Raw genomic sequence first — 24,831 nt, 5'->3', positions numbered from 1 at the left:
CATTTCTGAAGTAATTAAAAAGTATTATATATGTGTATACATATATGTATATGTATACATACACACACGACTATTTTTTCTGTGTGCATGTCTGTGCACTATGTGTGTGGGCTTGGTGCAGGTGAGGCAGAGGAGCTTGTCAGATCCTGTGGAATTGGAATTATGCTAGGTTATAACCCACCATGTGATGCTGGGAATTGAACTAGATTCCAGTTAAATAGGAAGAGCAGCCAGTGCCCTTTAATTACTGAGTTACCTTTCCAGTCTTCTGAAGTAATGTTTACAACGGACAGGTGTTGATTTTGATTGCTTAGCTTTCAGTTTAATTTTTCCTGATTTCTAACACAGAAGATTCTTCCCTCCTCTTTCTCCTCCTCCTCTTCCTCCTCCTCCCCCTCATGCTTCCTCATCTTGTCAGAAAATAGCTAGCTACCAATGCATGTGTAGTATGGGCACATGCCCCAGGCCTGCTTTATCAGAATTTTCCAGCACAGAATAACATTAAAGCAGGATGTGAAGAGCCAGGCTACAAGGGGCTTAATTCTGTCTCTGCAGCTCAGCAAGATCAGGAATTTTAGCTTGTTATAGTGTAGCTTCTCTAGGTCAGTGAAATGTTACAGTGTAGCTTCTCTAGGTCAGTGAATTGTTACATTGTAGCCTCTCTAGATCAGTGAATCGTTACAGTGTAGCCTCTCTAGGTCAGTGAATTGTTACATTGTAGCCTCTCTAGATCAGTGAATCGTTACAGTGTAGCCTCTCTAGGTCAGTGAATTGTTACAATATAGCCTCTCTAGGTCAGTGAATTGTTACATTGTAGCCTCTCTAGACAAGTGTATTGTTACAATGCAGCCTCTCTAAGTCAGCAGATTGTTATATTGTAGCCTCTAGGTAAGTGGATTGTTATATAGCCTCTCTAGGTCAGTGGATTGGTTTGTTAGTAAGGAATATTTTGTGGAGTTGTAGAGTGGGCTAATGAAGCAGGTGGAATGCCTAAGTGCCATTATTATTTTCTACCTTCATGGCCTTATTTGATCAGTGTTTCCCATGTCCCTTTTCACTCTGATTTTCTCCCTTTTCTTTTTTCACATACTCCAATATTGTCTACTGTATTGTCCTGAGAATTGCTTCATGTCTTTTATCAACTGAAAATATTCTGAGATCAGGAGTATGTCTTTATATTTTTAAACCTTGTGTCATGAATAGTGTTTTTACTCCAGAGATGGTGCCCTTCCATTGTTTTATTAAAAACAAATTTGAAATCTAATATAGCAGGGAAGCTGAAATTTTTTGAAAAAATGTAACTTACACTTTGGCAATTAAGAAAAAAGGGTAAACATGGGGCCTGAGAGATGGCTCAGAGGTTAAGAGCGCTTGCTGCTCTTGTAGAGGACCATGTTTGATTCCCAGCACTTCCATGATGGCTCACAGCTGCTTGTGCCTCTAGGTCCAGTAGTTCTGATACCCTCTTCTGACTTCTGTGTGCTTCTGCACACACACATGGTAAACATAAACTCATGAAGGCAAATGTGCACACACACACACATTAAATGAGTAAATAAACAAATATTTAAAAAAGCAAATATAACCATATGGAATTTTAAATTCTCTTGTAAAAAGTGGTTATTTGGCATGGTGGAACATGTCTTTAGTTCCAGCATTCAGGAGGCAGAGACAGATCGATCTCTGAGTTTGAGGTCATCCTGGTCTACAAATTGAGTCCAAGGACTGCACAGAGAAACCCTGTCTTGAAAACCAACCAACTAACCAACCAACCAACTAGCCAACCAACCAACTAAATGTAGTTAATATATGGGGATTGCAAAACTCTTTTTAAAAAGTCTCAAACTCACTGCTATATGTGATCACATGATTTCCAGGAACAGACTTATACGTAAGACTCACTTTCTAAATTACTGCTTCCTTTTCCTGCTTTGTAGGTGAGCTCTTTCCACATGGATTAACACCTTATTATGAAATAGCCATTCTCTTTAAAGAGATCGAATTTTCCCTCAGGATATCAGCTCTCATTGTGCCCAATAACTCAAGTGCAGAAATTTATACTCCCTCCCTCATGTGTAAGTGTGTGTGTGTGTGTGTGCGCGTGCGCGCGTGTGTGCATGCGGGCACATATGTATGTCTATGTGTCTGTGTATTCACATGTGTACATGTGCATGTATACAAACACACATGTGTGGAGGCCAGAAGTCAATGACAGGTCTAGTGAGCTCTGTGGTTCTGTTATCTCTATCTTCCCTGCAGCTCTGGGGTGACAGTTTGTTCCACTATGCCTGACTTTTACACAGCAGTCACTTTCCCCACTGAGCCACCTTCCCAGCCTGCAAGGAGTCTTAAGGTGCTGCAGACAATTTCTTCATTCGGTGCCCTAAGAAGTGAATAAGGTCAGGCTAGCTCAGAAGCCCTTTCTATGAGTAAATGGTTGTCTTCTGATGGTGATATTGAACAAATGAAATTGGCACCCATTTCTCCACCATACCAGACTTCCTTGGGACCATGTCAAAAATTTGTATAGCTGGGAAAGATGGAATATTAGTTTGCAAACACTCACAGTGTAGATCTCATTTAGAATTCTTTGCCACCAAGACTACAGTTATCCCAAAGACACCCAGTTTCCCTGGTCCTGAGATGAACTGTTCAGTTTATGGGACAATTATAGCTACTAGAAAGATTTTTGAAAAGAGTTGCAATTGGTTTTTATGTAACACTTAAGTTAGGTTTTGGTTCCCGACCATCTTCTCTCTTGAGGGTTGGTATGGGGCTGGAGAGATGACTCAGCAGTTAAAAGGGTACTTGTTTTTACAAAATAGTCAACTTGGTGTTTGACAGATAGTTTGAATTTTGAACCCAGAAGGCAATCAAGGTGAGAAAGAGGAAGTGAGACCCAGTGGTGGTATTGCCCAATCAGGCTAAAAGCACAGTCCCAGAGAACCAACTTTCCTGAAGGATTGCTATTATTACGCCTCTCTTTATTCAAATGCCTTCAGTGCCTCCCACTTACCTCCCCTAATACAGAGTTAATTTTTTCCTAGTCTGGCCCAGTTAGATTTTCTACCCACAGATTCACCGTCCCTTAACTAGATGGCTCAGCAGCTGTATGAGATGGAGACAGATAAGGAGACAGATGATTGACAGACCGAAAGCAACGTTAGATGGAATCAAAAGGAAAGAGCACAAGTGGGAGTTGATCTTCAGAAACATCTAACTTCAGTGTAAGGTAAGAGGTGTCAAAATTTTTCTTGTAGGGTGTGTGTAAGGTGGCTTATGCCTATGGGTCCTAGCACTTGGTTAGGCTGAGACAAGAGTTGTACTATGAGTGTGAGGTCGGCCTAGGCTACACAGTGGATTTCAAGCAAGCTTGTATTAAAAAGTGAGACTCTGTCTTTAGAAACAAACCAGTTGTGATGGTTTGAATAAGAATGTCCCCCAGAGGCTCATATAACGCTTAGCATCGTGGTGTGGCATTCCTTGAGAAGGACTGGGAGGTGTGGCCTTGTTGGAGTAGGTGTGGCTCTTTGGAGGAGGATGGGCTTTGGGGTCGCTAAAGCCTATATCAAACTCAGAGTCTCCCTCTCAGCCAGCAGCTCAGGAGGTAGCCCGAAGCTACTTTGCCAACATTATTTCCGTCGGTGTGCCACCATGTTTCCAACCACCATGACAATGGACTGAGCCTCTGAAACATTAAGCAAAACCTCAGGCAAAAGCTATCTTTTACCAAAGTTACCTTGGTCGTGGTGTCTCTTCACAGCAATAGAACACTGGTTAAGACACCAGTGAGAAGCCAGCACGGTGGCACGCGCCTGAGATCTCAGAGCTTGAGAGTCAGAAGCTGAGTAATCGGGAGTCTAAAGTTATCTTTAGCTCGGAAGCCAGTCTCAGGCTAGACTGGTCTACATGAGACCCTGTCTCAAAAACAAAACGAGGGGAGGTAATTCTTGCAGGGTTTAATGTTTTCTGTTTGTTTCACTGATACACACTTTCCCCACACTCCCTCCAATTTCCCATGAAACCAAAGGAAAAAGAACTGAAGAGGCAGGAACTTGGGGATGCTCCCTTATTCTGGGAAGTCATCAGAATGACACTTGTTAATTAAAACTATTGATTCCTGTTTTCATGATTTTTCTATTGCTGTGACAAGTCAATATGACCAAGGCAATGTAGAAGAGAAAGCATTTAACTGGGCTTTGCAGTTTCAGAGGTCGAGAGTCTACAATAGTAGACCCAGGGTGCAGTGGGAGGAACAGCTGAGAGCTCACATTCTGTTCTGCAAACAGGAGGCAGAGATGGAACTCAAAACGGAACCAAGTCCTTTGAAACCTCCAAACAAGTCCCTGGTAATATACTTCCTTCTGCAAGAAAAAAATCTCCTGATGCTCCAAACAGCAACCAACTGAAGAAGAGGTATTCAAACATATAAGCCTATGGAGGTCATTCTCATCCAAACCACCAGAGCTCCTTACAAAAGAAGATGGTGGCTTTGAGGAGTATGTGTGAGTCACAAAAACATCAAGGTCCCCACAGTTCCTAGGTAGATTTTAGGGTTAGTTTATGAGAAGTCATTGTAATAGATACCTTTAAAAGCATTGGTTGATTGTGTGTGTGCATGTTTGTGTGTGTGTGTGTGTGTGTGTGTGCATAAGCATGTGTGTGTTCATGTGTTAGTGCATGTATGTGTCTGCATATGCATGTGCACATGTGTGTGCCTGAGCACACACATGCACTCAAGACTAGAATGACAAACATGTGTAGGTCAGATGTCAGTTTGTGGGAGTCAGTTCTTCCACTACATCACGTATGCCCCAGGGATCCAACTCAGGTCATTAAGACATGGCAGGGGTGTCTTCCCCCACTGTGCCATCTTTATGGCCCATAAATAGCTTTAGATGGAGGAAGAATTTTTTTTTTTTAGCTCATGAATTCAGAGGGCTCAATCCATGTTCACTTGCCTCCACACACTTGAGCAGAAAATCGTAGTAGTGGCAGTGTGTGGATGGAGAAGAGATGTTCACAGTGTGGAAGCTAAGAAACAGAGAAAAGCAAAGGACACGAAGTGGTCAGGCTAAGATAGAGTCCCCAGGACATGCTCCCAGTGGCCTTTTCTAACAAGGTCCCAGCTACTTCCTTTCACCACTTCCCAGTAATGCTATCAAATGTATGATTTATGTATGCATGCATTAATTAATTAATTCATTCATGTCTATCTATCTACCTACTTATTTGGAGGAGAGCACAAGTTGACATCCAGTGTATACCTTAATCATTTTCCATTTTATTTTTTGAGGCTGGGTCTTTCATTGAACATAGAGCTTGCTGATTCAGGTAGAGTGGTTGGTCTGCAACCCCTGGGATCTTCCATTTTCTTTCTCCCCAGGAATTATAGATGCATACCACCGTGCTTTCCTTTCTTTCCCCTCTTTCTCTTATTCCTCTTCTTCTTAGTAACATGAGTTCTGAGAGATTCAACCTGGATTCCCATTCTTGCACATCAAGCTCTGTACTGAATGGTCCATCTCCAGCCCCAACTGTCATGTTATGAAGCCATCATGGGAGTCATTCGTATATTAGGTCAGAACACTAATGATCTTATTGTCTCTCAGAAATGACATCATTGCTACCTTCAGACATGTGTATGCAAATCTTCAGGTATTAGTCTTTCTGATTAAGTTGACAATTTAAGCTAGTCACCACAGACTCTTTGCTAGTATAGATACTGTTTAGACACACTTTTCAGGTTGGGCACTTCTGACCAAAAAAAGGGTTTCAGTATAGTTTTTTTTTTGGGGGGGGCTCGCTTTCTCTGAAATGGGTCTTTCTTACCTATTTCCTTATGCCCATCCCTCTGTGACTATGAAAGCAGGCTTGACTGGGTTATGCCTGTGGTAGTGCCTCACTTCTCCCCTCTTTGATTATGGAGACAGTCTCATTATGCAGCTCTGATTATCTTGGAAGTCATTATGTGACTAGGCTGATCTCAAATGTATGGAGATCCACCTGCCTCTGCTTCCAGGGTCCTGGGATTAAATGCACGCTCCCCTACACTCAGTTTAGAGCTCAGCTCTTGCCTGTCTGACTTGTGACATCCTCTATGGTATGAGTTTAGAGAGGCTCACTTTATAGGGAAGACTACATGTCACCACCAGCCCTTTGGGGCTGATTTATTGAAAAAAAAAAAAAGAATTTGACTTAGAATATTGACATCACAGACTTTAAAACTGAATTCAAGTCTGGATTCTTGCTGTTACTGGTGAGAGGAAGAGATTAGGTAATTTGATCGAAGTTACCCATCCACTAATCCAGAGCAACAAGAAAAGCAGGTCTGGATCATGTGGAAGAGGCCACGAGAAGACCTTTCAGGGTAATTGATATATTTCTTACCTTGGCTGTGTGCATATTGTTTTGTTCACATGTTAAAACTTACCTGATTATATAATTCAAAGGTGAGTGGTTTGTTGTATACCAATTATATCTTGATAAAGGGACTTAAGATTCTATCTATTCGGTCGGAGGCAGAGCAAGGATTCTACAGCACATATTTTGTGTCTTGAGGCCTCCCCGTCTTCCTATGAACCCCAAGGTATTTTTTTTTAATTTTTAAATCAAAGCCTATTTTACATTGTAAAAAATAGTGTCTTTCTACAGTGCCAATAAAAAATTCTATAGAGGCGCTGGAGAGATGGCTCAGCAGTTAAAAGCACTGGTTGTGCTTCCAGAGGACTGGGCTCTCTCCTCAGCACCCATGTGGCAGCTCACAGCTGCCTGCAATTTCCGTCCCAGGAATATGGCATCCTTTTCTGATTTTCAGTGACACCGAATGCACACGGTGCCTGGGCATATGGGCAAACCACTCAAACACACACACACAAAATCAATAAAAACATTTAAAAAATTCTATACTTCCAAAATTCCTAGAATGGAAATCAATAACACCCTTAAAGAAAGACGAATGAATGGATGTCACTAGTTCCAAGGTGACTTGTCTGGTGGGGAGATATAAGCGCACTCTGCCGAGCATGAGGAGGAAGGGTCAGAAGCGTAATCTTTTCTCCTCTTTTCCTGTGTTCATTTCATGTGCTTATAGAACACATGCCCAAATAAATTTACTTTAGGACAATAAAGACAAAATGGACAGAGTATGTAACACAGGATCGAGCTTTGTGGCTGTAGCTGGTGGTTACCACTGGGCTTAAACAGTTTCTGAATAAGCCCTGGTTGAAGAAGATGCTTCCGGAAAGTTCCAATCCCCCTTTCCCCGTCTCCGAGCCAACACGCAGCATGCCAAGAGTGGATGCTTTCTAGCCATCTCACTTTCTTTTTGGAGGACGGTGTGCTCAGCCCCCACTTCCCTTCTGCCGAACTGCAGCTGACCAGTGAGGTGCCTGCTGGCCCCATGTGGTCCCTCTGTGGGACATTAGGTGTTCGTAGGTCTCCAGGAGGTGTCGTTTGTCTAACAGGAGTGGCGAGAAATACTCATCATCTAAGAGAAAGTCCCCCCCCAAGTTTCTGTTTTATTTTTACATTTGGAAATGTAATACATACTGGTGGCAACTCACACCGCAGAATCGTATGAATGCAAATGGGAACAGTGTGAGGAGTGACCCAGGGAGTCAGGTGTATCCAGCTCCGTTTTTATCGAAGGCAGAAGACGGTCAGTTGTTACAGGAGTGAGTGCTGCAGAGCCGATTAAAGTGCTTGAAGATGCTCGATGCACTGAAGGCATCTCTAGTCATCTGTGATATCAGAGACGCTTGTCCCCTCTTGTGATGCTGCCCGTGGTCATTTGGGCTGCTCTGCCAGACTCTGCTCTTGGAGGCTGACCCTAAAAATTCACCTCACCCCGGTTGAGCTGCCCTCTCTACAGCAGACTAGAACGGTGGCCAGACACATAGGAGACTGAGGGCAGGAAGAGAGACATCTGGTGTTGAATTTCCAAGAACTCTGTCCTGGCAACGGATGTCTCTGAGACGACCGTCTTCTCCACAGACAACCAGCTCTCCTTCCTTTGGGCTTTGTTAACGGGAATAACTTTTCTACACTTGTTTCTCCCCAGACTTTCCCACACCTTCTGGCGACTCCTTTAGCACCGGCCAATTTCTAAGTAATTGCTCCGTGGAACTTCCTGCTTCAAAGCGGTCAGATAGATCCGCCACGAGGAAACTAACCCCTTGAGGGCCCACCTTCCCTTCCACAATGTAAAGGGAGCAGAAGGGTGGGAGACAGGTCTTTTAAACTCTGTACCCCCAAGTCCTTGGTACAGTGGACTGCACTGCAGAAGGTATGACATTCCAATGAGATGACAGTTGCCCTGGGTGTAGAGGGACATTGCAGCTGGTGTGAATGGTACCGCATCACACGCAAAACAGATTTTATCCTTTGGGGCCAAGATGCACGGCACTGTAAGTTGCATTGCATAACATGTAGGGCTGTGATCTAAGTTTAGGCTCTGAATCACACCCTTCTAATGATGACAAGAACACAGGGATGCTTGTGACAAAGAGGATGAGGATGGGATCATTGTAACCGAGCCATAGGAAGATTAGCTATTAGCACTGTTCCTCTGACTTGGGACAAGAGAAGTGGCATTCGGGGATCAGTCTCTCTGCTGAGGTATATCACCTAATTCGAGCAGCGTAGTTGAGGGCCAAGAGATGAATTTGCTAGTGTAATCACCATGCCTACTAAGCACCCTTACAAAGATTTGTTGTGTGGGTAAGCATGTTGGTGTGGGTGCATGTCTGTGCATGGGAAGGGTGGATGGTCATGCTCACGTGTGTGGGTTTTGAGGCTGAAGAACAACCTTGTCCTCACGTGCCAGCTGCCTTGTATCTTTTTAAGATAGGGTCTCTCGTTGGTCTGAAGCTCACTGCACAGGCTGGGCTGGACGGTTAGGCCTCTCCAGGGATCCGGCCATCTCCTCCCAGTGCTGGAGTTATGAAATGTATTTCAATGTTCCTTTTTTCTCGGGAGAAAGAAAAGTGGGGCTCTGGGGACTGAACTCAGGTCTTCAGGCCTGCACAGCAGGTCCTTTACCCACAGTCCTCTCCCCCACACAGAACATTTTTATCACTCAAAATTTCACCTTCTACCTGCTTCCGTTTCCTCACAGATCCAGCCCCTCCAAACCGCATCATCATTTTGAGGTGGTGTTCAGTGAGCTCCCTGTCGCCACCCTCTGATCATGCTGATTCTTGCTTCTCTGTCCTCTCTCATTTTCTTCCTGTACCCCCATTTGCCTGCGTCACCTGCTTGACTCCCCCCTATTCCTTCAAGACCCCATAATGCCTCCTCATCACAATTGCCATCCCCTCAGACTAGATAAAAGACCTTTCCAAAGTCCCATGTTGTGCTGTCTGGTTTTCGACATATCTGTATTGTGGTTTGTACTGGCTTTGGGCAATCATTCTTTCCCTCCATGAAACTGTAAAGTTCCTTGAGGCAGAGATGGAATCACAGTCTGTTCTGAATTCCAGGCCTTTTGGAACAATGCTTGGCATACAACGTAATTGCTGCTGAAATAGGTTAACGGCATCAATTTCTTTCCCAGGACACTACCTAAGCCTTTTATATCAAATTACATATTGGAGCATTTTGGAAGGAGCAGAGACTCTGTGGGAGATTCACAGAGACACACTCGCCTTGGGAAGGCCCTAGCCCAGCCTCAGGGGGCTCACACCTGTCTTGCAGCTCCTGTGGCTCTCCGCCTGTACAGTTCATGTCTTCTCTATGTTTTCTGGCTTCCTCTGCTCGGCTTTTATATCTCCCTCCTTCTGAATTCAGCTTGCAGTTCACCTCAGATTCGTCTGGTCTCCACGTCCTATCTATCTGGTTCTAGTTGACATTTGCAAAGGTAATACTCAAAGAAGCTCAACCTAAGCCTCGTGGAACCACCTCACAGGCCGAGGACTGGCCTCTGGTACACTTACCAAGCATCCCTGGTCCAATGGGCTAAGGGAAGATCCTCCGAAATATGATTGCTTCACAGGGAAGCTTGGCGAGATGGCAGGGAACAGCAGGCTTCAGCTCCTATTCTAGAGCTGAGCACAATTCCTTACGTTTGCCTTTCTTTTTCTTTTTAAAAAAGATTTATTTATCTTATTTATATGAGTACACTGCAGCTGTCTTCAGACACACCAGAAGAGGGCATCAGATCCCATTACAGATGGTTGTGAGTCACCATGTGGTTGCTGGGGATTGAACTCAGGACCTCTGGAAGAGCAGTCAGTGCTCTTAACCACAAAGCCATCCCTCCATCCCCATTTTTGCCTTTCTTCACTGCTGAATAATTTAAGCTTCCAATCCACCACCCCAGGAAGTCACCCTTTTTCTCTCTACTCAGAATGTATAGCGCTAAGGAATGCTGGTGCTCTGGCTTCATTTGCTCATGTGTATTCTGTATAACACTGAACCAGACATTGTTCCATGAAGAAAAATCAAGATAGTGCAGTTCTTTCCTGTGAGCTGGGGCTCACATACAGAACATACTTCTCAGCGGTCTGGTTTGATTGGTAGAAACTCTGGTCCTCTGCACCAACTGATCACTGGAGAGTTCAGATCCTTTCTATTGAAAGTTGTAATACAGGAGCTTCTGAATGGGGCCCAAAGGAAACCAATCGTGAACACGCTGACATCGCTTGCAAATGTGAGTTAGTGTTACATGAACATGTATGTGAGCATGTTTTCTGAGATTGCCCACAGCATTCAACGGATTATAAATATTCCCTAAAAGTAAACAAAATAGTGGATAAGAGCTCATACTTTAAGAGGTAGACAAGTTGACTGAGTACCAGTAAGGCAAATTCCTTTTTTTCCTTTTCAACTTAAACATGTGAGATACTACACGGCATATCTTTCCTGTCTGTGTAGACTAAGTGCTGGGCTTCATCCCTTTTTCTAGATATATGTCAACCAATTGGTAACATGTATAGCAATCTTCCCAGACAGGTTGACCATAGACGGGGGTTTATGAGTGTGTGGAGTGAGTGAACACTCTGGAGGCCTTTATTCTGTTCCATCTGCCCAATTTTTAGGTCAATTAAAAAGTTCTTTTAAGAGTCTACTAAAGAAAAAATGTAAAATATAATTTGCCTAAGGGCACACAGCTAGCCAAACAGTGTGTACAGGCTTCCTCACTTTTTCCTCTCTGGAAACCCACATCTTACTAATTAGTCCACTTAATACATCAATAAATAAAAGTCAGCGTCTGGTATTTTTTTTTCCTTAAATATCCATTTAAGAACAGTCACAGCGTTGCTCATTTATCTTTTAGAAGCTTGATGGACATCTCTATTGGATATCATAAAACTGTTTAAAATTTTTACTTCTCTCATTAAAGAAATTCTTAGCGCTAACTTATCCAAAGATGCCCAACTCTTCTGCAAGCTGGCATGGGAAAGCCCCGTTCCCGCTGAGCCCTACTTCACTTCTGGATATAGCTTCTCCCGGGTTAACTGACACACACCTTGGGGCGGATGCTATAGCTTCAGCATCCCTAATTCGGACTTCCTACCTGAGGTTTGGTCCAGGTGGAGCCGGACGCCGCCCCCTGGTGGTAGGTGGGAGCCCGCGCAGTGCATGCTAATGAGCGCGCGGCGCTGCTCGCTGATTGGTTGGCGCGAATTCCAGCTGCTTTGCATGTCGGCGGGTGCGAGAGAGTCGAGGGGCGGCGGGCGGCATTCTGGGCCCTGCGCGCTCCGCTCTCTGAACCTCCCGGTTCACGCCCAGGCTGGGGCGGACCAGGCTGGCTGGTGAACTTGGGGGTTTTCCCTTTCGCTCCCATTCGTGTTGTGGTCGTGACTTCATCCAGGGTCCAGAATGACGATCCGACACCAAGGCCAGCAGTACAGGCCGAGGATGGCATTTCTCCAAAAGGTACCCCGGGTGTCCCCAGCTGGACCCTGGCAAGTGGGCGGGGACCCAGAATGTGGAGTGCTCAAAGGGAAGATTGGGCAGGGGCAGAGGGTCGGTCCGTGCTGCCCAGTTTTGCTAAACGACTTCTGTGTTGCTATATGTGTTGTGTCTAAAAACCATAATGATTGGGCTTTCGCGTAAACTGTTTATAGTGGAGAAGGCAGCCGTGATGATCTGCTGGAGGCCAAAAACAACCTGTTACTCAGGAGGGTGCTTGAAGCTGCGCGGAGATTTGAGACAGCCGATGTTGTTACAAGGAATCGGCTATTAAATGAACAGTTTGAACGTTTCCCCTAATACCAAACAGAAGGATTTTTGAGTGGTGTGTGTGTGTGTGTGTGTAAAAAGACCAGAAAAATGCGATTTGTGGGATCAAGACACCCCCCCATGACAATTTGTGTATTTTCTGTATAGTTAGAACCTTTCTTGTTGATGGCCAGCACAGGGTGTCTGTTCCCGGTGGACATGTGGGAGGCGGAATGCACCTATGGGGTGACATGTCTGGGGACAAAGTGGTTCATTTTGTTCTGTGCTTTTAAGTCAGAACGTGTGGGAAGAGACGCTCACGGGATTAAGTCTCAGGTCACTTGGCTGCCCCCCACCCCCTCTGGCTCATGTCACTTTTCATAGGATTATTCTGCTGAAGAGAATTAGCCCGATGCTCTGTGACAAGCTGGGCCTTACCTTGAGCAGCTGGAGCTTAGCAGCTGGGTGCAGTTGGTGACTAACTGTCCTAATCTACAAGATGTTAACAGCTGGACAAACCTGGGCACACCAGGACATTTATCACACCTGGCCATCTCCTCAAGAAGCCAGGTAGAAGAGGTGTGGGTGGCATGCTGTGTGCAGAAAGGGACGCTGTCTCACTCAGAACAGTAGACGGTGTCGCTCCCTGCTCCTAAAAGGACAAGAAACTGCTCAAGTCTGGTGGTCAGAAGTAAAACACCATCTTCAGATTGTGTCTAGAACAGCCTTCTCCTGCCCCGCAGGATGGCCCTGGCTTGGAGGCTTAGAGTAGCTATCTGGAGCGCCCAAGCATCCTTTCCCTTGGCCATCTGAATGGTGTTTTGCTCTCTACCCCCCCATCGCTGCCCCCTACTCCCCCCATATGTTACTTCCACACAATCTTCCTTAGCTCTCCCAAGGCCCCTCAGTTCCTCCATGGACCCCCTCACTTCCTCCCCAGCCTGTCCTCTTCTCCTCTCCATCCTAACCTTCCTCACCTCTACCTCAGCTCCACCCCACCCCCCAGCCTCCCCTTCTCCACCCTGTCCCTGCACTCACCCTACTTCATGGTCCTCGATGCCTCTCCCCCCCTCTGTGACACCCTTAATACACATTGCTTTTCTTTCCCAAACTGAGTGGGCTCTCTCACAGGAGGTTCCCCTTCCTCTTGGCTTCCTAGGAGCACAGGACACTGTCCACCCTCTGTAGCCTGGCTGCTCAGGGACCGGTTCCCACCATCTCCCCGGCTCTTTTTCTCACTCACCACCTACTCCTGCCCTTCAAGGAGAAGAACAAAGCAGCCCAGGCACCCCGAGCTGTCACTCAGAATGCCCTCATTACTCTAGGACCCCATGCCCTTCAGAAAGACCCGCCCCCAGCCTCTACCAAACTCCTGCTCCTTGATGAAGCTGGCTTTTCTGACTCCATTGGGAGAGCAATTTCCCTCCCTAGGTCTACAGACTCTGTCTTCCTCACCTACATTATTGTCTCTAGCTGCCTCGTCGTCCTCCTGGTAAGGATACTGTGTGCATCCCATTCTGTGCCCTCTGGGGTCTTAACTAGGACCACAGAACCCTGTAGGTCGGAGGACAGAACAGAGGTCTATGGAACCCCAGGAGCCTGTAGTAGAAAAGCCTCAGCAATTACCCACCTGAGCTAGATTACCAGCCTTCCAGGAAAAGGCTTGGACAGGCAGAATTCAGACCCAGGTGCAGGCACCATTTTGCACTCCTTCAATGCCCAAGGTGGGCGGGGCTTTGCACGCAGCATCTTGCCTTTGACAGACAGTTGCTGTTGTCCTTTACAGAGAAGGATACTGAGGCTCAGAGAGGTTGAGCGACTTGCCAGCCACACAAGCGTAGGTGGAACCTGGAAACAATCAGGCGTGGCCCTGTCTGTGCAAGTGTGGTACAATGATCAGTTTTCTTATGGTGTAGGATAAGTGAGGAGGGTTGTGAGAAGGCCTGTGTGCTTGGGGGACACGGGTCTGAGAACTGAAGGACAAGAGGGGGGAAGGAGGAGGGAGTGAGGGAGAGAGGTGGGGGGGAGAGAGAGAGAGAGAGGGAGAGAGAGAGAGAGAGGGAGAGAGAGAGAGAGAGAGAGAGGAGAAAGGAAGGAAAAGGAATGAGAGAGGTGGAGAGAAAGAGAGGGAAGGCCTGTGTGCTTGGGGGACACGGGTCTGAGAACTGAAGGACAAGAGGGGGGAAGGAGGAGGGAATGAGGGAGAGAGGTGGGGGGGAGAGAGAGAGAGAGAGAGAGAGGGAGGAGGAGGGAGTGAGGTAGAGAGAAAGAGAGAGGAAGAGAGAGAAAGAGAGAGGAAGAGAGAGAAAGAGGGAGGAAAGAAGAGGGAGTGAGGTAGAGAGAGAAAGAGAGAGAAGAAGGGAGGAGGGAGAGAGGGAGGTAGAACAGGAAGAGGAAGAAGGAGGAAGGAAGAGAGATAGAGACAGAGAGACAGAGACTGCTGGCAGAGGGGACAGCATGAGCCCAGGTGCAGAGGTGTGAAGACTTGAGGCTCTGTTGGCCCTTAGTAGACATTTCAAAGCACAAGAAACAGGCAGAAAGGAAGGGAGGGCAGGGGAGGCAATAATGAGCCCCCAGAATGCCTCGAAGGCAGTTTGATCTCCCACCCACCCTAGGGAATGATTGCAAAGTTTGGACCACTTTGTGGCCAGTTGTAAGCTAAGATGACCACGACGGTGAGCCAGATGGACAATAAGCTATCTTCATTTCTCCTGGGTCCAGCAAGTCAATTTAAGGGTCTCCTGTACCTGTCCCATTACTCCAGACACCCTGGAGATGGAGGCTCTTCCCAAGGGTGGAGAGACCGATGCTGTTCAGCAGGACTTTGTCTCCTGTGAGTCAAAGTGTTTCCATCACAGGCTTCCACCTCAAGTTCAATGCAGGGTCTGGAGAGAATACTCCTCAGCCAAGTCGCTATTCATCTGGAATGTCGGGGCTTGTTCAATATATTGAGGCCTGGGGATGTGGCTCAGTAGCCTGCTTGTTTAGTGGCCCTGGCTTCAGCCCCCCATCCCCTAGTCCACACACACTAGATACGGTGGTACATCCCTGTAATCCCAGTGTTTGGGAGGCAGAAGCACAAGGCCATCCTTGTCTGCTATCTTAGCTGGGGTTACTATCGTTGTGATAAACACCATGACCAAAAGCAACTTGGGGGAGTGCCTTATATTACACTTCCAGGAAGCAGTTTATCCCTGAGGGAAGTCAGGGCAGAAACCTGGAGGCAGGAAGTGAAGCAGAGGCCATAGAGGGACACTGCTCACTGGATTACTCCCCAGAGCTTGCTCACTCAGATGTCTGATAGGATCCAGGGCTACCAGCTCAGTGGTGGCACTGCCTACAGTAAGCTGAGCTTGCCCATATTAATCCTCAATCAAGAAAATGCCCGAGAGACTGGCCTACAGGCTAATCCTATTGAGGCACTTTTAAAATTGGATATTTTGTTTATTTACATTTCAAATGTTATCTCCTTTCCTAGTTTTCCCTCTGCAAGTCCCCTATCCACCCCCCCTTACCCTGCTTCTATGAGAGAGTGCTTTCTAATCCACCCACCCACTCCCACCTCACCGCCCTAGCATTCCCCTACACGGGGGCATTGAGCTTATACAGGACCAAGGGCCTTCCCTCCCATTGATGCCAGCTCCTTCAGTCCTTCCCCTAACTCCTCCATTGGGGTCCCCGTGATCAGTTCGATGGATGGTTGGCTTTGAGCATCTGTATCTGTATTGGTCAGGGTCTGGCAGAGCCTCTCAGGACACAGCTGTATCAGGCTCCTGTCAGCAAGCACTTCTTGGCATCAGCATAGTGTCTCCGTTTGGTGTCTGCAGATGAAATGGATCAGATGGATGGGACAGTCTCTGGGTGGCCTTTCCTCCAGTCTCTGTTCCACACTTTGTCCCCGTATTTCCTTTTGACAGGAACAACTCTGGGTTAAAATTTTGGAGATGGGTGAGTGGCCCCATCCCCCAACTGGGGGGCCATGCCTAACCTCTGAATAGTCTCTACAGGTTTTCCCTCCCCTTAGTGGAAGAATTTCAGCTAATGTCATATTCGTGGGGTCCCGGGAGGTTCTTGCCTTCCTGGCCTTTTCTTTATTCAGATTCCTTTTTCCAAAATGACCCTAGCTTGTGTACTGTTGACATAAAGCCTAGCTGTTACACCTACATACTGAGTGTAAGGTCTTGGCTCAAGAAGACAAGTGTGACAGAAAGGTGGAGACCCATCTGCCAGGACTTTACTGTGGGATTAGCTGGTGACACATGGTGAACCGGAGAGAGTGTATGAGTAGCTATGAGCTCATGGACCCTTCCTCTGGTGCCGGTCTGCATATCTCAGTGATAACAGAGTCCCCGTCCTGTCCCCATCCTGGTCATTTTAACTTACCAGTGCCCCAGGGATTTCTCACCGTCATAGGAAGGAGCCCTCTGTTAGGTGACTTGACTTTTCTGTGTGGCTTATGGCATCTCCCTTCTGCTTCGACAGCAGTTGAGAAGCAGCGATGTTAAGGGGACTTGGCACAGAGGGAGGGATCACTCTCTCACACCATCCTCTTTATTTGGTATACAAAATGCAGCGCTGGGTGCCAGGTGCACCAAGGAGCTTGGAGACCGTCGGGGAATACATACTGGGTAAACCGGTATGCGGTTGTGGCAGGCATTGTTGGGGGATGCATCTGGCGAGAGAGAAGTATGCTGTGCTCATCGGAGGAGTAAGGTTTCACAAGGAGGCTTGTAACTGAGTAACGGAAAATCATTGATGTTTTTCCGGGAAGAGGGGAAGATGAGTAACGTTTCTGGCTGATGTAAAATACATACGTGTAGAATAGTCTGTCAATATGGAAGACTCCGTGAGTCTGAATCGGCAGGCTGTGAGAGAGAGAGGGCAGGGTGTGGGTGTTGAGGTGGGTGGATGGAAAGGCCGGAGGTAAAAGAAGGGCTGATTGCTGGAGAGCCTCACGTGATTCGGTGAAGGGTCTGATGCTTTCTGCGTTTAATGAGATGCGGTTTGATGTTTTTTAAAACCAGGGATGAATGCCGTGGGTTAGTTTACATGCTACAGGGGTGGCTCTGATGAGACTGTGAGAAGCCTCTTGATACTGGCTGCATTTTGGAAATCGATGGTACCGAGCCAGGGTCTGATGTATCCCAGGCTGGCCTAAAAATTCTTATGCAGTGGAGGGTGACCCACAACTTCTGATTCTCCTACCTCTACTTCCCAAATGCTGATACTGAAGATATGCGTCACCATACCCAGTTTGTGGGCTGTTGGGAATTAAGCCATTCATGCACGGCAGGCAGGCACACTACCACCTAAGCTACATTCTGCCCAAGCGTTTAGTTTTTCTGGAAGAGCTCATTAGGTGGTTTAAGTAGACATTTGGAACAATAGCCTCTGGGGACACTGGGCAAAAATTGTATGTATTATAGGTACCCAACTGAGAATTTAACTGACAACAGAATACTAATTAATACTCTACCATGTGACAAATAATGATCCCACTCAAAATGTCCACAGGGCACTCTTTCTTAATTTAAGGGGTGGTATAGTCATGGCGAGTGGATGCTAAATTCATCACTTAGGAGGATGGGCTGGAGAACACACTGAACTGTGTGGACCAACCGAGGCAGAGACTGTGGTCCAGAGTGGGTTGGCGGACTTCCCAGCGGGACAGGATTTAGTGGCCAGGTATGTGATGTGCAAGACAAAAGCAGAATCAACTGAAGCTAGCCACTGTCCTTAGCTGGGGATGCCTGTGAGGCCTTGCTGAACTAACAGTAGGGTGGAGAGAACAGAGTTTAGGGCAAGGCCACCACGGAGTGGCCAGGCACAGAGTGCTGGTGTGTCTTTAATCCATCCAGTTGAGCTGACAATGGCTTATTTGCAAGGTCACAAGTGCCTCAGTTAGAAAAACAACCCTGTGGTTTTGGGTCACTTGCCCCATCTCAATATAGGAAAGCACTAATTATGATTGTCCCCTTGGGAGCCTTCTCCAGTGTTAAGGAAAATTCCAGCCCTTGAGATCTTCCACTATGAGTGACAGCGCCTTAATTTGGGGAGCAGCGTGGGTGTGGTAGGTGGGATGTCAGAGCCATCAAAGCCATCTCATCTGATCCCTTTATGAGGCTGTGGGTCCCCAGTTCACCCGGAGTCAAGTTTCAGCTCGAACCTGTGCATCTAGGAGGGCAACACGGGGTCATCCAGGGCCCAGCAGTGGCCTGGTTTTATGGCATTTTTGTGTTGCCTGGGAACCGGGCTGATTAATTTGAGAGGAGCTGAAAGCTGGTCTTCCTGGGAGCAGAGTGGAGATGGTTGTAGCTATCTTTTCTCTAGGGATGATGGGTAGTGTTAAGGTTTACAGCAGAAGTCCCAGGCAGGATGAGTGGTTTAAATAGCAAAAACTCACTTTCTCATAGTCATCGCCCCCCCATGGAAATCTGAGCTCAGCCCTTAGCTGGGTTGGGTTCCAGAGAAGCCTTGGTTTGTAGATAGCTGCATCATCTCAACTAGAACCTAATTCTCTTTTCATAAAGGTGTGTGTGTGTGTGTGTGTGTGTGTGTGTGTGTGTGTGTGTGTACTGTGCCTGTGCGTGTGTGTTGGCTTGCCTGTGTTTGCATGCTTGTGAGTGAGTGTGTGGGTGGGGTGGTCCCTGGGGATTTTATGAAAGCTAGGTCATGCTCTAATTACCACCGGCTCTTGGTTTGTTCTTTCCATTAAAAAGGCTCTTTTCAAAATTTCACTTTTTTAAGTTTATTTGGGGATGTGCACTTGCCCACCGCACACGTGTAGACGCTGAAGACAACTTTTGGGAGTCAGTTCTCTCCTTCCAACACGTGGCTCCCAGAGATTAAGCCTGGGTCGGCAGGTTCAGTTTCGAGCATCTTTACCTATCTGAGCCTTCTTGCCAGAACCAGCCCTTGGTTTTTGAATACAGGGGTCTTGTTGTGTAATTCAGGCTATTACTGAATGTCTCCGGCTTCTGGCTGCCAAGCAGCTGGTAGGAATACATGCATGTCTCCCCACGGCTCTTACCTAAAGACCTAAAGTCTAAACACCCGTCTTCAGAGGTTCTGAGGCTGGGATATGAATTTGGGGTACACTTTTCAAACAATAACAGTCTTTCAAAGATGGCATCATGAACTAAGCATCCGTTGTTTTAAGTGACTGGGGAGACCCCTCAGAGGGATTTATGGGGGGGGGGAAGCCTGAGAAAAATTGATTGGAATCCCAATGTGCCGACGCCCTCACAATGTTCCCCGCGGTGAGTGTGATGAACCCCCCTCCCACAGGCTTCTCCTTTCTGTGAAGGCTGCCACACCTGTTAGAAAGGGATCTGACTCCTCATTGTAATTTTTAAAATAACTCTCATTATTCCTCCCCTGGAGGTTATTTTCAAATTCTTAATAGCTAGTTTTTTTTTTCTTTTTAATTGCAAAGACAAGGAATCAAATCTGCTGACTTTTTCTTGGGGAAACTCAGGGTTTCTAACTTTTAAGGTGGGATCTGGTCTCTTCTCCAACATATGGGCCTTTATTTGCCTGAAACAACTTTGTTTCATCTAATAAAACAGTTCTTTATTTATAATAAAACAATTTTGAGGGTGGGGAAGATAACTCAGTAAAATGCCCAGAATCCATATATATACATATATATGTATAAAAATTTATGTGTGGTGGTACACATTAGTAAACCCAGTACAGGGGAGGCACAGACAGGGGGGAACTCCCAGACAATGTACTCAACATGCTTGCTGAATGAGGGACCCCCAAAAACAAGGTGGTGGCTTGAGGGACAAGAACCAAAGTTGTCCCCCAGTACCCCACCCATACACATATATACACATATACACATACATACACACATACACACATATACACAATATACACATATACATATACATACACATACACATATACATACACACATGCACATACACACATATATACAATATACACATATACACACATACATACACATACACATACACATATGTACACCCACACAAATGAACATACACATACACATATACATACAACATATACATACACACACACACATACACACACACTTTAAGTGAATTTATCCTTTCAGTTTGGCAGCTAACATGAGAAAAAGGAGTCTTGGCTTTAACTTCAGAAAGTCAGGTATATCTATGTCTCCGGAATTCACAAGAGCTAAGAAGTCTTGGCATGTTGGCACAATAAGAGTATTGGGCCTGATGTGATGATCCCTCCCAAATACTTGCTTCCTCCTATTCATTTGGCATCCTTGATCCCTAGGCTAGCTCCTTGTCTCCCAGCTTCCTCTCTGATCTCTACTGGGCTTTTTGATTCTTTCTCTGCTACTTAACCCAATGGAGATCTCTGACCTGAGACATTTTAAAGCTTCACAGAAGGCCAAAAATACTGAATCCATAGATGCGTGTGTGTGTGTGCGCGTGTGTGTATTTGCTTATGTATTTGTATATCTGCATATGTGTATGGAGACCAGAAGCCAAGCTTGGGTGTTACCCCTCAGACACCATCTTGTTTTTGAGACAGGGCCTTTCACTAAGACTTGGGGATTACAATAGGCCAGTGATCTTCCTCTCCAGCTCTGGGATTGATTTCATGGCTTATACCCTGACTTTTACGTGTGTGGTGTGGTACTGGGCATTGGCCTTGGTTCTCCTCTTGGTTTTATGGTTAGCACTTTATGGCACTGAGGTACCAGCCCAGACCCTGGAATGCAATTTCTGTTTCAGATGTGACCTGGAAAAGTTTCTTCAAAGACAGCTCTGAGTAGTAAGTGAGGGTTCCTGGAGCTGCTGGGTCTTGGCTTCAGGCTGACCTTTGACCTGTGTGTGGGAGAAGCTGACCTTTGACCTGTGTGTGGGAGTGGCCTGGATCCCAGCCTGGATCCTGAGATGGTGGCTTAGCTGCAAACCCTAGTTCCCCAACAAACAGAATACTACTGGGTACCCAGTGCTGAATGAGGACAGCGCCCACACTACTGAGAAGGTGGAAACCTTCCAGCTTCAAGGCAAGGTAGCTAAGTGGGAGGGAGACAGCAGGTAGAACTTTCAGTTCAGGGCTTCCCTGAGTGATCTCTAGGCCCCACTGCAACTGGGCTAGTTTCTCCTTTAGTTTTATTGTGGTAAGACTTAACATGAGTTCTAACTTAGATTTTTAAGTGTATGGCCCAGCATTATTAACTTAAAAACAAAAACAAAAACAACCCCTCTCCCCGAATCAACCCAATATTGTAGAGCACATTTCTAAGGGTTTAGTCCTCTTAGCTGAAATTTTATACCTCTCAATTAGCAAATCTCCCTTTCTCCTCTTAGTCTCCCCCGACCCCCCGGCAAACAACGTTCTTTAAGCTGATTTTGCCTTTTAAACAGCTCTTCACATAAGCGCTCTCTCTACTGTGTCTGAATTATTCCTCTTCCAAAGGGAATTATGTCCGAATGGCTCATCCGTAGTTTTAAATATTGCAGACTTGTCTTCTGGCATGCATGTGTGCGTGCTTGAGTGCGTGCATGCGTATGTGTGTGTGTGTGTGTGTGTGTGCACGTTCGACATATTACTTATCTTTTTCACTTGTTTATGGCTACACACATTCTTCCTGCACCTTAGCCACTGTGAATAATGTTGGGGTTAACTCAAGTCAAATGTGTGTGGGTGCACATTCTTCCCAAGATCCCATTTCAGCTCCTTTACATGACGCCTGGGGGTCAGATCACACAGGATGCCCTTAAAGTTGAGTTTTAACTTCGTTGAGCAATGTCTATATACTGGCTATTGTTGTGTATACAAGAGTACGAGCATCACCCTCCCTACTTCCCCGTGTGGAGAGGCCAGGCACTCTTCCACACCTCCACCTGTGGGGTACAGTTCGTCTCTCACGGCCATGGGCCATTCTAGCCGCCCTCTTCCCAGAATTTTTAGGGTTATTTTCGTCATCTCCCTCCTCTGGCTTTTAATATCACAAGCACTGTCTTTATTACAATTCAGTGTGTAATTTTGGTCTCATAAGTACAAGGGTGAATCTTGATGCTTTAATCTCATGTTTAATCTGCGCAGCCACATCGTGATGATAAAGGCCGTAAGCTCTAGTTTATGGGAATTCAAACGAATGGATAAAATATTCAGTTTCAGCTCCTTGTTTCTTTGTTTGGACTCTGTGTGTAAAACTAAGGGCTCCATGCATGCTACGGCTGTGCTCTTCCAATGAGCTATGCCACCTGCCCCCAATTTTCACAGTTTAAGGTTTCCCGATTCTAGATTGGAGCAGAATTTTGAACTGCGTTTTCCCAGAACCCAGACTCTTTGCTTTTATGTTAGCTAATTTTCATCCGATTTTCTGAGCATTGGGGGGCATGTGTCTGGATACTAGGAGTACATGTCTGAGGACTAGGGTGTATCTTTGAGGACTACGGGTGTATCTTTCACTGTTTTATACCCTCCCAGTACCTGAATTTGTTGCAGTGATGGGGTTGGGTTTTCACCCACAGATGTCTAAACAGACCTGTTGCTGAGTTCCACAGATGCATTAATTGCATGCATGCTACTATTATAAAGGGGTGTAGGCATAGCAGCCTTCAGAATAAGAAGCCTGTTGAGTTTCATCCTGAGACTACAATAAAAAAGTACACACACACACACACACACACACACACACACACACACACACACACCCCTCCCTATAAAGCATTCTAACAATTGCTTAATTAGATATCAAGCTATTACCAAGCCATATAAGTCAGTAAGACACATGTTGCCATGGCCCCCATTTTGGAGAAGACGAAAGAGATCCCATGAGCTCAAATGGGCTGCCCCAAGTTCTTCAGTTAAGGGAGAAAGCAATGCCAGGAGGCAGGTTGGGGACCTAGGGTTCATTTTGCTTCTGACCATAAGCACCTGCAAGGTGCAAAAGGACTTGTCTATCAGAGCGGCCACACAGTGTCAGAGGCGTTGTGATAGTACCAAGTTTGTTAAAATGAGAAGAAGCTAGTAACTGGGAAGCTGCTTGCTTTGAGTATTATTGAGGATGGGTATAGGTTATCCCTGAGGGTATGTCTAAGCATGTGCAGCTCACAGACTTCAGGATAGAGCTGTGAACCAGAGAAAGACAGAGGGGGGTTCTTTGTTCTCATTTGTTGGTTCAGGTCCTGAGCCTGTGGGTCTAACTGCCCTTTAGACACTGTATCTTTCTTGTGATCTTCCTATTGCCCACTTTTTGTGTGTCTTCCAAGATTCTCCCTGGGAGTGCAGCCTCCCTAGCTCTCTAAAGGGATGGGGTTCACACGAGCTTTTGGACTTGGTCTTTATCATATTTTGTTACAGCATTTTCTCCTTATCAGCAGCTTCAATTCTCTCCATTCCTAAATTGGGATCAACCTCAGTCCAAACATTATAAACAGGGAGTGGGAAAGAGAGAGTAGGAAAGAGGGAGGGGTAGGCAAGGCAGGGTGTAGCTTGCAGGGACATATCTCCATGGACCCTACCTTCTCCAACTCCTTCCCACCCTCCCCCTAAGTTTCCATCACCCCCAACAGTCTGTCAGATTATGACCTCGTAGATGGATTAACCTATTGGTCAGAATCCTCATGATCCAATTTCCTCCTCAAAGCCAAACCAGAATCGAGCCAGAATATTTCCTGTGCATTATATATAAGTTTAAAGTTTATCATTGCGAGGTATATTGAGGGTGAATTAACATATCCTGGAGGTAGTCCTAGCTGTGGCTTTAACATCTGCTGGGATCTTGCAGCATCTTCCCAGAGGATGGAGAGATGCTTGTACCTATGCAATCTCAGGCTTATGGACCTTGGTTTCCCAGGATTCCCCAGGATATACCTGCTTGTTAAAAACAATGATGGCCACTGGAGGCATTGATGGTCTAGTGAGGGACTGTGATAGTCTCTCTATTAATGGGAGCTTTCTGAGGAGGTGACATCTGAGACTTAGTATCCCTATACATGAGACTTAGTATCAACCATAAACACCAAACATCAATAGTAACATCTATTTCTTTTGCACTTACAAAACATCTATTCTGCTTAAAGCTATCTCTTACCTGTTTTATTTCCATTTAGTTTTTTTCCAAGTGGAAATATTACTTTGTTGTTGTTATATGGTTTTTATTTTTATTTATTTTTTTGAGACAAAGTCCTACTATGTAACCCTGGCTGGCCTGGAACTCACTATGTAGAGCAAGCTGGTCTCAAATGTAGAGCAACCCTGCAGCCTTCATTTTCCAAATGCTGGGGTTATTGTCACATGTCACCATATCTTGTGGAAAATATTATTATGTTGACTTTTACGACCATAAACATGTTATTTATTACTTTGGGTCTGTGTGCTGGCGTGTTTGGTATGTGTGCTACAGTGCAGGCATGGAAGTCAGAGGGCAACTTTGTAGAGCTGGTTCTCTCCACCCACGGTTATGAGGGGTCTGAGGCTCAAAGCCAGACAGACCTTCACACTTGCAGAGCAGAAGATAAAAGAGTCCTTTTAACAAAAGTGAGGCTAAGGTAATCTTCCTGTGATGTCATCTCTTCCCCTGCTTCCAGCTTCCTTGGACTCTGTTGTCTTTTCGTTGGCTTCCACACTCTCCTGGCTATCCATTACCGTTTGTCTCCCGACTCTTGCTTTTTCTGTACTGGGGGCAGTCATCTCTACATA

The 24,831-nt window shown here is 46.0% G+C and overlaps 1 protein-coding gene across 2 annotated transcripts in view; it reads left to right on the top strand.

The window, feature by feature from the left end:
* Positions 1–11,823: 11,823 nt before the first annotated feature.
* RGS9 (regulator of G protein signaling 9) overlaps positions 11,824–24,831 on the top strand; it is a gene marked incomplete at both ends in the record, with an annotated part of 66,742 nt that continues 53,734 nt past the window's right edge. For both annotated transcript variants that reach the window (XM_080923294.1, XM_080923293.1), the window contains one exon: positions 11,824–11,880. In XM_080923294.1, coding sequence (XP_080779420.1) covers positions 11,824–11,880 — 57 coding nt within the window. The remainder of the gene's footprint in view (positions 11,881–24,831) is intronic.

This window comes from Micromys minutus (assembly GCF_963924665.1).
Source record: "Micromys minutus genome assembly, chromosome: 10".
NCBI classification, from domain to species: domain Eukaryota; kingdom Metazoa; phylum Chordata; class Mammalia; order Rodentia; family Muridae; genus Micromys; species Micromys minutus.
The sequence above is the reverse complement of the archived record's forward strand: the minus strand, read 5'-3'. Positions and strand labels throughout refer to the sequence as shown.